General features: G+C 40.3%; 1 protein-coding gene across 2 annotated transcripts in view; it reads left to right on the top strand.

Annotated features, from left to right (window-relative positions):
- LOC122553540 (exocyst complex component 3-like protein 2) overlaps positions 1–15,970 on the top strand; it is a 74,171-nt gene that overhangs the window by 49,808 nt on the left and 8,393 nt on the right. For both annotated transcript variants that reach the window (XM_043697481.1, XM_043697482.1), the window contains exons 8-9: positions 14,388–14,507; positions 14,601–14,753. In XM_043697481.1, the coding sequence (XP_043553416.1) occupies positions 14,388–14,507; positions 14,601–14,753 (273 nt within the window). The remainder of the gene's footprint in view (positions 1–14,387; positions 14,508–14,600; positions 14,754–15,970) is intronic.

Here is a 15,970-nt window from a genome sequence, read left to right as displayed (position 1 = left end):
TATAGAAGCATATACTACTTTTCACAAAGACTACATTAGAGCTTAACTACCCTGTGTAACACTGCCAAATTTATTAGTTTTGGAAAAATGTTCTACATTTTTTTGTGGATATACAAATTATTTAGATTGTAAACACAAATATAGTTTATTGTACATTTTAATAAAATCCTTAATATTCTACAGTCTTATAGAATCCGTACAGTGTGGAAAGAGGCCATTCGGCCCATCGGGTCTGCACTGACCCTCCAAAGATCATCCCACCCAGATCTACCCCCTCACCCTATGCCCATAACCACACATTAACAATGGTTAATCCACCTAGCCTGCACATCCCTGACATTATGGGTGACTTAGCATGGCCAATCCACCTACCTTGCACATCCTTGGGCTGTGGGAGGAAGCGGAGCACCCAGTGGAAACCCACACAGACATGGAGCTTTGGCCAGCTCCACACACAGTCACCTGTGTAAAATGCTTTTCATACAAATTCTATATAACTCTTTAGTAAAATATATTCAGTTATAGCGACAAATCCTCCCTTCCTTACTAGACAACACATTAATAAACTTTGAGTATATAAAATTATGGAGGTGTTCTATGAATTGTCCTTTTATTTCACAGTGCTAGAAGAATGAAGTATTTTGATAGTTAGATCAGTGGCATGGTCTGATTTGGTGGTGAATTTTTACACTTAAATGATATGGGGGAGTGAGTTACTTTAGTTACTTTTAGTTATGGGGTTAGCTAAAATAGAACCATTGGAGAAGCTTGAATATATATCACCACTGTCCAGTAATTTTTAACTGGAGGTGATAGAGTCAGATGCCATTGATGTGTTAGGCCACAGAGACAGACACAAACAACTCCACCATCCTGTGGCCGACCACTTCAACTCTGTCCCCCACTCCCCCAAAGACATGAAGTCCTGGGCCACCGCCACTGCCAAGTCCAAGTCATCCGACAACTGGACGAAGAACACCTCATCTTCCACCTTGGGACCCTTCAACCACACGGCATCAACATTAGACTTCACCAGTTTCCAAATCTCCCCTTCCCTCACCTCATCCCAGATCCAACCTTTCAACTTGGCACAGCCCTCTTGCACTGTCCTATCTGCCCACCATCCTTCCCACCTATCTGCTCCACCCTCCTGACCTGCTGTGCTTTTTCAGTGCCACACTTTTTGACACACAGACAGCTAAACCAACTCAACTCTGTATTTATAACACCATAAAATTAAAACCTTCATAGACCCTCAAAGTTGACCCAGTGTTCTTAAGCAGACCTTTTGAATAACCTATCCCAGATTCTGCGAATTCCAGATCCTGGTTTGTATTTAAAAAAAAAAGACCTTAGCAATTTATTAACAATATCAAAGGTAAAATCACTATAGTGTTTCCACATCATAGGGTTTCTGTTCCATTAGAGAAAGACATGTGGAGTATGGGGGGGGTGATTTAACCTGAAGGTTACCGCATCTCGGGCAAAGGGAGATGCTGAGTAGGAATGTTCTTCATGGTAACTTCAGCTGGAATTGCATCCACATCACTGGCGCCGCTCTGTATCACAACCCAACTGTCCAGCCAACTGAGCTAACTGACCCCCAAAATTAGCAATACGGCAACTTTAGTACAGCAAAAAATAAACAATAAACTAAACTAATTTGTCCATGCTTTAAACGCAAGAATGTTTGTTTCACACAAGACAGACAGACAAACAAACATAGTTAAGAGACAAATAAAAGAAAATAATAAAACTGGCTTGATTACTTAAATGGTTTTCATGGACTTTTGTTGATTTTCTGAAGATGTCAATCAGGATCACCTTTTCAGCACTCAGATAAAAGCAGTAATACATACCTTCAAACTGTAGCCTCAACAGCCAGATTCCTTTTTAACAAAGAATGCTTGTTGAAAACCCAATTCAAACTCTGGGTGCTGCCTGACCGGCTGAGCACCTCCTGTACGAGGTCCCAGTTACCATTCAACATCTGCCATCTGCTTGAATATAAGGTCTTTTCCAGACTTGCTGGATCCAAATCTTAGGTACTGACCTTGTTAATAGCCAGCTTCTGTTATCTGTTTAAACATAATGCTCTTCACTGGTGACAAAGTGTCAGCAGAACCTTATTATCAGGAACCAACCTGCAATTAACTTCAGGCTGGTCTCACAAATAAAGAAAAATTTGTTTTGTCTGTTTTCCTTTTAACACAAGCTACTATCCACAGTCCAAAAATCATCTTTAGCTCACAGTTCCCAGTTTACAGTTCAAAACCAAAATTGATAAAAGTATAAATTAAGAATAATGAAAAGTCAATGAAGGCTCTAACAAACGTTGCACTTCATAAGGTGGAGTTTGTATTGTTCTGTTGTGAAGTTCCTGGTGCGGGCTGCATTCCACAACCATTTGACTCAGATGAAAGTGCTGCCATTTGAGTCATGACTGAGATTTAAACAGTAGTAAAGTTTCAAGTTTGATTTTGTAAGGCTAGTGTCATTACCCAGGAAATCCCTTTGTGTATTTGATTTATATTCTTGAAGGTAAGAAGAAAGACTCTCTCCAGCTGCTCCAAAAGCAGTGGTCTTATTTATTGCTCCTACTATGCAAATCCCCTAATGTTATGTTAACAATTTGCTTCAAAAATGAGTTTGACAGAAATTGTACTTGTTCACCAACATCAAACCTCAAACATTAGGCCCAATTTGTTGGTGCTGCTGTTCTTTCTCTGCTACTGCTGCTGGTCATGAATGGTGCTTTAAATAAATGAGTCCAGATTAGGGTGGTGCTGGAAAAGGACAGCAGGTCAGCCAGCATCCAAGGTGCAGGGAAATTGACATTTCAGGCAAAAGCCCTTCATCAGGAATGAGGTCATTTAATCCCCAGAATTAATCATGGACCATAAGCCGTCTGATTTTGATGACACCCTGAACTGAATACGGCTTACTCCCCGGCTGATATCTCCACAGCTCCCCACCTGATGCATTGGTGACCCCCAGAGTGGTTGCAGTTGATCTACTGGACTGACTGTGGCTCAATCCCTGGATTCGAAGGACGTAGGTCCCCAGACATTGGCCCAATCAAGTACCTGACTGAATATCACCAACGTCCTTGACTAGAATCAGCTGAGTCTTTTAACTGAATGTGGTGATACCCCAACTGACCAATGTCTCCTTTCACCTTACGAAGGACTCCTTTTGACTTTCAGGCATGTCATTTTGGTTGAAGCACATGCATTGTGTTTGCCTCATAAACTATTGGCATGTGCTGGAGGTGTGACATTGCCATGCAGAGACATTCCACCCCTTGACTCTTCAGTGCTTGCATAGTGATAAACTCCCTACCTCAGTCTCAGTGCAAAAGAGCAATGCAAGGCAGAGAAGGTGGCAGCCTGTAAGTATTCACGGAAGAGCCTATATGCTAATAAGCAATATAATCTCCAAGTCAAATAGCACATCTCTTTGGCCTAAAAATCTGGCAGTTTCAAGTTAATCACCACTGGTTATGTGAGAATTAGAGGTACAAAAACAGATTTTTCAGTCATTGAATTTAAAGTGTAAATCACTGAAGTGTATATTTGGATGAAGCTGACTCACATACTGAATGAAAGTGAGATCATTTCACTTGAACAAATACAGTGAGCAATGCCCTCCACTACAGTTAATCCTACAGCAGTTACAGTAAAAGGAGTGTTGAGTCAGAAACTTGGAAACCTTGGAACTCAAAACAGTCCTGTCAACCTGAAAAAAAGCATTTAAAAAATTGCCTATATGCTAATAAGCAATATAATCTCCAAGTCAAATAGCACATCTCTTTGACCTAAAAATCTGGCAGTTTCAAGTTAATCACCACTGGCTATGTGAGAATCAGAGGTACAAAAACAGATTTTTCAGTCATTGAATTTAAAGTGTAAATCACTGAAGTGTATATTTGGATGAAGCTGACTCATATACTGAATGAAAGTGAGATCATTTCACTTGAACAAAAACAGTGAGCAGTGCCCTCCACTACAGTTAATCCTACAGCAGTTACAGTAAGAGGAGTGTTGAGTCAGAAACTTGGAAACCTTGGAACTCAAAACAATCCTGTCAACCTGAAAAAGCATTTAAAAAATTGCATTGCAGTTGTAGTATTTCTGTATTTAATGTCCATTTGTTTAGTATTTGATATAATCAAGAAAATGGGGAGAAAGTGAGGTCTGCAGATGCTGGAGATCAAAGTTGAAACTTTATTGCTGGTACAGCACAGCAGGTCAGGCAGCATCCAGGGAACAGGAGATTCGACGTTTCGGGCACAGGCCCTTCTTCAGGAATCCTGAAGAAGGGCCTGTGCCCGAAACGTCGAATCTCCTGTTCCCTGGATGCTGCCTGACCTGCTGTGCTGTACCAGCAATAAAGTTTCATAATCAAGAAAATGTCATGGATATACTTATGTCCAAGCATTAAGATTTTGTTAAAAGATATAAGATTTATATTCTGGTTTCTCATTCTTTGTCCCTGCAGGAGCAATCTATTCACTCCTTTTAAGCTTGTTTTGAAATTCACTGAGATCAAAGCTAATCCCTATTTGAACTCCTCTCCCTTGCCTTGGCACCACATCATTCTATACCCTTGGAAAGCCTAAACTCGAAACCCATTAGTCTTAAATTTAAAATGATTGATGAATTGGTGTTAATCACTGAAACAGGAAACTAAGCTGAGTGGTCAGGTGACTTTGCAGCATCTCCGTGTAAGAGTTTTTTAAAAAAGCTACCTGGTCAGTAAGGGTGCCTGTTCAGACTATGCTGGAGTGACATGAGATAAAAATCACACAATACCAGGTTATCGTCCAACAGATTTATTTGGAAGCACTAGCTTTCGGAGCACTGCTCCTTCATCAGATGGTTGTGGAATATAAGATTGTAGGACATAGAATTTATAACAAAAGTTTATAGTGTGATGTAACTGAAATTATATATTGAAAAAGATCTGGATTGTTTGTTAAGTCTCTCATCTTTTAGAATGAACATGTTGGTTTCAGTTCTTACATGTGTAAATTCTTTCATATGTAAAGGAGTGACGTGAGGCAGAGTGAGTACTTGAGGAAATAGATTCAAAGTGGGAATTCAATGCAAAGGGGGAACGAAGCACTCTATGTACAGTTTATTCCAAAAGCTAAACTTGCTGAATTGGAAGTTTAGTGATTTAGAACGAAGGAGAAATTCCTTTATAAGCTGCTGCTGCTGCTGTTTGGGACTGTCTCACAAACTTGGAAAATTTTGAAAATGTAATTTTACAAAACAACCTAGTTCAAGAAAAGTAAGTTCTTAGTAAATAGCACAAAAGTAAGATTTAAGGCTTGGCTGAGATGCCTTGCCATATCTAATCTATCCTAAGCAAGTGGGAAGACTGCATGACATGACCTAGGTGCGTACTTTTGCAGAAGGTTTTATTGGCTGTGGATTTAGAGCTTGAACTGTGCCTGGAGTCTCAGTAATGTATCTACATGGAAGAGAACTAAAGGGATACATGCTCAGACAGGTAGTCACACTGCAGCATAGGGGCATGTAGGCGAATAGGGAATAGGTGATAGTGAGGCAAAGAGAGCCAGGTAGGTGAAGCAAGAGTCGCCTGAGGTCCTGTTTTGATACTGATGAAGTCCTTGGAGGAATGTGACTCTGGCTCTGGGGAAGCAACTGTATAAGTTAGACAGGGTGCACCTTAACGGAGCTGGGACTGAGTTATTTTCAGGTTTTTAGAGACTGTTGTTGGGGAGCTCTAAGCCAGCTTGGAAGCAGTATGGGAACCAAGGGAGTATGTTAGAAGTAATACCAGGCTGCACAAAACATTGAGAGAGATCGATAATGTTAGAATAGAAAAAAGTATGTCAATAAGTAGAGTTGCAGAACTGAAGAAAGAAATGAGTAGACTGTATATCAGCATTGCACTGCATTTGAATGCACGGAGCACAGCCAATGAGATGTGCAGATCGCCAACCTATGCGGGATTATGACGTTATGATAACTATAACAGAGACATTGCTCAAGGAAAGCCAGGACTGGGTGTTAATTATTCCCAATTATAACTGTTCCGATGAGATAGAAAAAGGAAAAAATTAGGAGGGTTGGTTATGTTGGTTAAGGAAAGATTCAACAGAAAAGTCATATTCTAGAGAGTTCAAGGACAGAATCGATTTGGCTCGCGTTAAAGAGCTAAAAGGCTACAATTATATTGCTTGGTATCATTTATAGATCACGAACTAGAGGAATAAAACTGCAAGGAACTTAGAGAGGTGTAAACATCATTAGATAGAATCAGAAATAATGAGGAAATTTAATTAACCCATATTGACTAGGATAATATAAGGAACCGCGAGGGGCATGCATTCTTAGATTATATTCAGTAGAATATTCTACTGAATACTTGTCAGGTTGAATGAAAAAGGAGGCACTAATGGACCTGGTTCTTAGGATTGGGGTTGGGACAAGCAGAGACTGTGTCAATGCCAGAGTATTTAGGGAATAGTTATCGTAATACTTAGAATAACAGTAGAAAGGACAAAAGACCATCCAAAGTAAGAATAGTTAATTTGAGGAGAGCTGATTTCAATGGAGCACGAACAGGTTAGATTGGAACTGAAGAAAAATTATAACTGAAAAAGAGATGGCCTTCAAAGAAGAGATGTGTTGGTATGTTTGAGATATATTCCCTTACATTGACTTTAAGACAAAAAGTCAGTGTTCTGTAGATGAAAAAGGTGATAGAAATTAAGATAATAAGAAAAAATTGTTTTATGAAAGGCGTTATATAGAAATTGCAATTGTGAGCCAAGCTGAATAAGTGTTATGAAGAAGGTTTAAAAGGGAGATTAAAAAGCAAATTAGAAGAACAGGGTGGGTTTATAATAAAAGTTAACATAAATGGAATCCCAAAGTATTGTAGAGGTACCTTATAGAGTAAAAGAATGCCAAAAGGAGGAGTGACTAAAAAGGAATTTCACACCTGCAGAGAGGCAGGAGGCATGGCTGTGGTGTTAAATTAATACTTTGCATCTGTTTAAACTAATGAAGGAGATGCTGCCCTGGCCATTGAGATAGAGGAGGAATCTCAGTCACTGAAAGGGTTTTAAAATTGATAAGGAGGTATTTTTAAAATTGATTCATTTTGTAGGGTGTAGGCGTTGATGGCTGGCTGGCCAGCATTTCTTGCCCATTCGTAGTTGCCCTTAAGCAGGTGGTGGTGAGCTATCTTCTTGAATTGCTGCAGTCCATCTGCTGTGGGTTGACCTACAATGCCATTAGGGAGGGAATTCCAGGATTTTGACCCAGTGACAGTGAAGAAATGACAATACATTTCCAAGTCAGGATGATGAGTGGATTGGAGGAGAACTTGAAAGTGGTGGTGTTCTCATATATCTGCTGCTCTTTTTCTTTTAGATGGAAGTGGTCGAGGGTTTGGATGGTGCTGTCTGAGTATCTTTGGTGAATTTCTGCAGTGTATATTGTAGATAGTTCACATTGCTGCTACTCAGCATCAGTGATGGAGGGAGTGGATGCTTGTGGGTATAGTGCCAGTTGTGCAGACTGCTTTGTCCTGGACAGTGTCAGGTTTCTTGAGTGTTGTTGGGGCTCCACTCATCCAGGCAAGTGGGGAGTATTCCATCACATTCCTGATTTGTGCATTGTAGATGGTGGGCAAACTTTGGGGAGTCAGGAGGTGAGTTGCTCTCCACAGTATTCTTAGCCTCTGACCTGCTGTTGTCGCCACTGTGTTTATGTGATGAGTCTAGTTGAGTTTCTGCTGAATGATAACCTCCAGCATGTTGATAATGGAGGATTCAGTGATGGTAACACTGTTAAATACCATGGGGTGGTGGTTATATTAGCTCTTAATTGTGATGGTCATGACCTGACATTTATGTGGCACAAACGTTACTTGCCACTTGTTAGCCCAAGCCTGGATATTGTCCAGATCTTGTTGCATTTGAACATGGATTGCTTCTGAGGAGTTACGAATGGTGAACATTATGCAATCATTGGTGAACATCCTCACTTCTGACCTTATGGTGAAGGAAGGTCATTGGTGAAGCAGCTGAAGATGGTTGGGTTGAGGACATTACCCAAAGGAACTCCTGCAGAGATGTCTTGCAGCTGAGATGACTGACCTCTAACAACCACAACAATCTTCCTACATGTCAGCCACTGGAGAGTTTGCCCCCTGATACCGTTTGATTCCAGTTTTGCTATGGTTTTTCTTGATGCCACAGTCGGTTGAATGTAGCTTAAAAAGAAGTTCCACTGCTACATTTTATGGGGGGAGAAATGTTCCACACTTCTTGTGAAGAAGTGTTTCCTAATTAGAGTTGTGATTGACCACTGTTATTTAATGTTATGTCCCATTGTTCAAGGCACTCTCAACAGCATAAAAGATTTCTTGTTTCCTTTATTAATTCCTTTCAAATCCTAAAAATCTCAAAACAAAATCATCTAGTGCCACTCCCAAAAGATGATAATAGCAAGCGTTATGTTAAAGGAGTATTTAAAGGGACTCAAGCATTTTAATGAGGTTCATTGTTTGGATTTTCAAAACCTTTTGCTTATATTTTGGTCAGAATGTAGAATTTTTTGCATTGTTACACCTGCTGAAATTATTGTTTCCAACATTCTTAAAGGCATTTAAAGGTAAACAGGTTCTGACCTTAGCAGGGGTGCTCACATCTCGAGAAGCAATTCAGATAAAAGAGAGAAGTGGACAATAACAAAGTATTGTTAGAAAGAATCTGAAAAAAGGGTCGGTAAAGCAGTCTCTGCAATAATGACTTCCACTTTTGGGGTACCAGATCAAGTGACAGTTCAGTGCCTTTCAACAAGAAAATGTTTTGGGAATTGCAATACATATACTTCCACATGAAAATATTCCACATTTTAAATGCAAAAGGAGGTGAACATGACAATGCCGGAACAGCAGAAAACAATACCTAAATAGGTCACATGAAAGATATGACTAATCCCTAAACAATGGATAGCAAGAATGAAAAAACATATAAAGGAAAGTTATTTGATTTATATTTACAATACAATGAAGCAGATCACCTGACACTACCATTTATCCCAAGTTGACAAATACTGTGGAGCGTATTTGTGGGGGCACCTCAGGTGTTGATTGGTTGCTTGTCTGGCCCCATCATAGCAGCAATTAGTTCCAGAGAGATGCAGGACATTATATTCTGCATACTGCCTGAAGACCAAGCTAACCACACCATGGAAATGGCTTCATCGAATACACTTACTTCATGTAAAACACTGCAATGTGTGTTTAAAAAAACATTTCTTCATACTTAACTTTGCATCAACCATAAGGAACTCTGTGGCTCAAAGGGTAATCAAGCAATCTCAATGTATTGCTTGATAGGTGCATGTGAGCAATCTATTTTTAGCGAGGTGCTTCTCCTTGATAATAACCCCTGTCAACAATTATACTTGAATAGGGCACTCAGAATAACTTGGCCATGCTATGTTAACATTATTACAATTACACAGTTCTTCCTTGAGGTTTGCAACTACAAAACTAAAAAATAATCTGTTAGGAGTTTCCATCTCTAAGGAAGCTTCAGGACAATTGTCATCCAACAATCTGCTCTGAAAATGATGCTCATATTTTGACAGCTGCACCACAGCAGTTGAGACAATTCATAACATTCTAAAATAATCAACAACTTTCTAAATAAACTAACTATCAACCCATAACTTAGGTCAACTTGCTGACCAAGCTGTGAAAGCAGTATACAATAGTGTAAGTGATCCAACAATTAACGGATCAGGTGTAAATTCTCCAGTCTGGCCATGACCAATTATGAATGGTAGTGAACAATAAAATGACCAACAAGAGGAAGAAGAGGCTCGATAATTATTCCCATCTTTAACAATGGGGGATTCTAGCACATTTGTGCAAAGAAGGCTGAAACATTTTCATCTATCCTCAGCCATGACGGGCTGAACAGATGATTCATTTTGTTATTCTCCTGAGATCCTCAACATTTGCAGATACTAATTTTGAGCCAATTTGATTAACTCCATGTCATGTCAATAAACAGCTGAAGACACTGGATACCACAATGGCCACGGGCCCACAACACTCTGACAATATTATTGAAGACTTGTCCTCCAGACCTAGCCATGTGCCCGAAACGTCGATTCTCCTGTTCCCTGGATGCTGCCTGACCTGCTGCACTGTTCCAGCAACACATTTTCAGCTCTGATCTCCAGCATCTGCAGACCTCACTTTCTCCTCCTAGCCATGTCCTTAGCCAAGTTGTTCCAGTGCAGCTACAAAACTTTCATCTAAAGGTATATTCTATATGCAAAACTCAGCCTGACCAATTATAGCCCTAATGATCCGTTCTCAATCATTGGCAAAGTGGCTGAATGGTCCATTGACAGTGTTATTCATTGGAACTTGCAAAGGAATAACATGCTCACTGATACTCAGTTTGGGTTCTGCCATAACCAGTCAGTACCTGACCTCCTTGCAGCTTTGGATCAAACACAAGTAAAAGCTGAATTCCCAAGGTGATGGGAGATTGACTGCTCTTGACAGCAGGGTCGAATATGACTGAGTATCGCATCAACAAGAAGGCAGAACAAAACTAGAGTCAATGGCAATTGGACAAAAGCCTCCTCTGGATGGAAACATACATGACTCAAAGGAAAATGGGTCTTCAGGTGCTTCATAAATGTCCTTCCCTCCATCAGAATGCCAGAACTGAAGACATTCAGTGATTGTTTCATAATGTTTAACAAATTTTGCAACTCTTCAGATACTAAAGCAATGTATGTCCATATGTAGCAAGACCTGGACAACATTCAGCCAACTCCCTTTTGCACCACACAAGTGTCAGGCAATGACAATTTCCAAAAGAGGGAATATAATTGTCATCCACTTACATTCAATAGCATTACTATCATCTAATAACTCACTACCATGGGAGTTACCATGATTAGAAACTGAACTAGAACAGCTATATGAATACTGTGGCTACAAGAGCAGGTCAGAAGCTCAGAATCCTGCAGCGAGTAAGTCTCCTCCTATCTCCTCAATGCCTATACATTATCTATAAGTCACAAGTAGGAGTATGATGGAATACTGCCTAGATGTGTACAGCTCCAACAACACACACGAGGGTCAACCATCCAGGACAAAGCATCCTTTTTTATTGCACCCATCCGCCACCTTGAACATTCATTCCCTTCACCACTGACAGTACACTGCAGTAACGTAGCAAGCTTCCTTTGTCAGCACCTTCCAAACATGTGATGTCTGTCGTCTAGAAGAACGAGGACAGCAGACACATGGGAACAGCACTACCTACATGTTCTCCTCCAAACCACACAGCATCTTGACTTGGAACTATATCATGCTCCTTCACTGTCATTGGGTCAAAATCCTGGAACTCCCTTCCTAATGACAGTTGAGTGGCCCTGCAGTGGTTCAAGGAAGATAGCTCACCTTCTCCAGGGCAATTAGAATAGGACAATAAATGCTGACCTAGTCAGTGACAAATCCCATGAACAAACTAAATAATTGTTTGAAGTAAGTTTGTCCTTTTTCCTAATGTTAATGGACCATTTTAAAAAAAATTGTCCAAGATCTGGATCCAGATCCATATCATCACCAAAGTCTAATATGTTCTTTGTTGAGCATTACCTATGTGTTGAAACTTTATTGCTGGAACAGCACAGCAGGTCAGGCAGCATCCAGGGAACAGGAGATTCGACGTTTCGGGCACAGGCCCTTCCGAAACGTCGAATCTCCTGTTCCCTGGATGCTGCCTGACCTGCTGTGCTGTTCCAGCAATAAAGTTTCAACTTTGATCTCCAGCATCTGCAGACTCACTTTCTCCTCCATTACCTATGTGTGTCTAACCTTTTGTTGAAACCCATCCATTAGGTTTTGAGATAAGTTCTTTATGAACAGACAGACATACTGAACAAATGGGTCGGAATATTGCCACTGTCTACTTTCAATAACATCAGTTTGTATTTTTCGTTACCGACTAATGTTCCAGTTCACTGTGCCTTGATATATATATTTCTCATCTGAATGTTTTCATTCCTCATGAACTTGCTCCTTCTTATCCATAAAACCTTGCTCAGCTCTATATCCTACTGTTGCCTGGTGCCAAACACTCCATTCCTCTCTCACCAGTCTTGTGCTCCCTTGTTGTTTGCCCCTTTTATTGTGGACAATATCTTCAGCATTTTAAGTCCAATGCTCTGGAATTCCCTCCATAAATTCCTCTGGCTCTCCATCTCCCACTCCCACTTGAAGAACATTCCGATAAATCTGTACTAATTTGGCCATCCCTCCTACTTATCTGTATTTTAACTTAGCGTTTACTTTTTCGATTAAGCGACTGTGAAGCACCTTGTAACAGTTTTCTATATTAAGTGCATTTTTCAGTGGTAGTCATTGCTGAGTGTCCAGACGGCATTACAGCAACCCAAAGGTTCCTGCGGAGACCACACACAAGAGTGCCCCTTCAGGTTACTGTGCATTTGAACAAATTATCTGCAAAAGAAAATCAGGGCGTTAATTGTAATACATTTAAAGAGTGAATCTGGTGCTGCATTCCCAGTGACAACAGTAAATTAAGCCAAAAATCACACAACACCAGGTTATTTGGAAGCACTAGCTTTCAGAGTGCTGCTCCTTCAATTCTGGCTCCTCCGCACCAACAGTAAATGAGATAACTCAGTGTTGGTTATTAGTGGGCAACACTTTTGAGTGAGATGGCCTTCTACGTTCATTCAGCTATGTCACAATGACTGGTGCAGCTACACTTGTGCTGTTGAGGATTGTTCTGTATCCGCTGAGCTTTTGGGTCCACACTTTCAGGTAGGTATTAAGGCATTGAACCCCTGCGTCACAATTTTATTCATCAGATTCCTTCACTTAGTTGAAACAATCTTCTTAACTAAGAAGGCTATATAAATGTGGCTTGGAGATTACAATTGCTGACAGACCATGTTGGATACTCTGCTTAAACTCAAATGGCTACTGTAAATATATTCCTTACTTTAAAAACGGAAGGCTGGCTGTGACTCTGGATGGATTCAGCACTCAAAACCCTGTGGTGACTCTGTAACACAAGCAGGGGGCGGTCACGTGACGTCCCGTTTCGCGCCCCCGGAAGAGGGCGGTCGGTCACGTGATGTTCCGTTTCGCGCCTCGGAGATGGGTCGAGGAGGTCACGTGATGCTCCGTTTCGCAGGCAAAAGAAGGTCACGTGGGGTCGGACATCTAGGAATGCGAGGAGGCGGGGAATGGAGTCAGAGCAACACCCAATCAGAAGATAATTCTACCTCAGTGTTTATATGACGTTTTTTATGGTATAAAAGACTGGGGCAGGGACAAAACGAGGTCTTTCTTTTTGAACTGGCACACTTTTGTAGTTTGTCAGGGACAAAGAGGTTTAGACCCAGAGCTCTGAATGCTTTGTTCACTTACTGTGTAAAATAAATTAAGAGTGTGAGACCGAATATCTTCTCCTATTGCTTCATTTAAAAGAACACGCAGGACTTGGCTCACACATAGGAGAAAGTAACTTTAAATTGGTAGATTGAGCCAGAGTCCAACACTACATAAATTATTGATAGCAGACTTCTGTTGTATGGCAGTGTGAAGAGGTGGAAATCCATTGGGCTATGTAGTTAGGGAAGGATTCACACTGGTCAATGTCCAGCAAGTTCCTACTTCTCCTCCTGCCATGACCATCAAGCTTGCATGCATGCACTTTAAGATTCACCTGGTGCTCCCTTTTGAATCTTATCCGGCACATTTTTAATGGTAGCTGAATACAATTGGTGGATTAAATGATTCAGGTGCAATTTTGGCTTCATGGGAGCTACTTCAGACCTGTCACTGGCTCTTTGATGACATTCGTAGAAGTGAAAGAGCAACAGAAGATATGTTTGAATGTTAACCACTGGTACCCTTTCAAATATTGCTTATGTGTCAAAATGCTGTTGAAATAATTTTATGCTTGAAATGTCTCAGACCACGAGCAAATGAGTAAATGGAGAGGAAAAAAAAGGATCTGGGATTAAAGATGCCTTCTACTTCATCCATTCCCACCCTTAGGTCTGCGCTGTGTGGCAAGGTTATGAATTGGGTTTTTTTCTCCGTATTTCTGTTTTGTTCTGCTGTAAAATGACATTAGCTATTGGAAAGTCAGTACTAAGATAGTTGAAATGTCATCAGCATGTAAACAATACCCAAATGCTCGTCCCATTGTGGATGTGAGAACTAAATATAAATGTCTTAGGCAGGTACATTATTTTATGGAGAGGGTGTACTGAATATTGATGAGGTTTATTGTCCCCAGTGTAACTATTTTTTGTTTTGTTTTTAAGATTTGCTTTTCAAACCATTTGAAAAAGGATTTGGATTCAAATAACTTAAATAAAGCAAGTTCTTCAATAATAGACTATTTTGCTCAATTTTCTGATATGAGCACAACAGGCTTCTACAAGGTAATGTAAGCTTTAATTTGTACACATATGGCACATATCATTCAAAATTCATTTTTTTGGAAAATGAAGTTGTATTTTGAATTTTCTTTGCAGGCTTTGGTAGCGAGGGCACAATCTGTAATTATTCAGGAATACTTAAGAGTCATTATTAACAGTTCTCTGAGATGTACATCAAATAACCGGAGTCAGATATCTAGAAAAATTATTCAGGACTCCAAACAGCTGCAACAGGTCTTTGCAAATCTGGTAAGAAGATTTCACTAACTATCCTATTCATTTTTTAACTATCCTATTCATTATTTAAGAATATAAGCAGAAATATAGGAGCAGGAGTAGGCCATACCTGAACTTGCTTATTTCATAAAGGTTAGCTCTTTCCATAAGTTACTTGGCTTTCCCTCTGATTTGAAGTGGTTTTCCTTGTCATTTTCTTTTAAGTGCCCCTAGTTATCATCCACTATTACCTTATTAAACTGTGAAAATGCAAGTTGCTCTATGGCCTAACAAGTTACTCAGAATATTAAAAATGGTTTGAATTGAATTGCCCTGTGATTTTATTTTTCCCCCTTCCCCTCCTATCCAGAAAGCCTATCAGGAATTTACTGCAGCAATACTTTATTTCCAATTATACTCTGGCACAAATTTGTGGCTTTCCAAATTAGCGCTGATTAAGGTACAGAATGCGCACATTTTCTTCCTAAGATGTTCGGTGCCTGGAGATGTGATTTTTCAAAGTCTTAAAGAAATGTGATGTTCCATGCAAACTAAGAACAATACCATATTCCATTCAAACTGCTCGGAAATGAGAGTTATGTACAATGAGAAATAAAAAGTAAACAGGAGAAACCAATGTATTTAAGATCACACTAATTTTTTTAAAATAAATCATGGTCTTGAGAATTCATGTACCCTCTTGAAGTAACTTCAACAAGATTACACTGACATAAATGCTGGCCCTAGTTTATTGCTGATTTTGAGCTGATATGGATTGTCATCGACAGGGCCTCTGCCCTTTCTAAACACAAATACTGATTTAAAAATGGGTGAGGGGGATCCAAGATGGCGGCGACCCAGTAAGACTGAGTCTATAGTGCTCCTCCCAAGATTTGGGCACAGTGGGTCACCTACCCCCTACCAAGCTCACCAAATCATTTATAATAGTTTTGTACTTCAATTAGTTGTGTAATATTACATTTAAACAACTTAATCCTAAGTTAAAATGACTAAAGGGAAGGGAGCCCGCAGCTCTCAGCATGCAGGAACCCCTCCCCCACACTCTCCAGCTGCAGCAGAGGCGTCCACAGCCACCCCGGGGGACTTACAACAGTAACAAGCCTTGCAGAAATGCTTTCCAAGCTTGACTTGAAGATCGATGCTTTTATTGTCGAATCCAGAAACCGTTGGGAGTCGCTCTCGGCCGCGCTGCAGAAGCACGACCGTGAGATTGAAGAAATTCAACGCCA

The sequence above is a fragment of the Chiloscyllium plagiosum genome, chromosome 10 (assembly GCF_004010195.1).
Source record: "Chiloscyllium plagiosum isolate BGI_BamShark_2017 chromosome 10, ASM401019v2, whole genome shotgun sequence".
Classification (NCBI taxonomy): Eukaryota; Metazoa; Chordata; class Chondrichthyes; order Orectolobiformes; family Hemiscylliidae; genus Chiloscyllium; species Chiloscyllium plagiosum.
The sequence above is the reverse complement of the archived record's forward strand: the minus strand, read 5'-3'. Positions and strand labels throughout refer to the sequence as shown.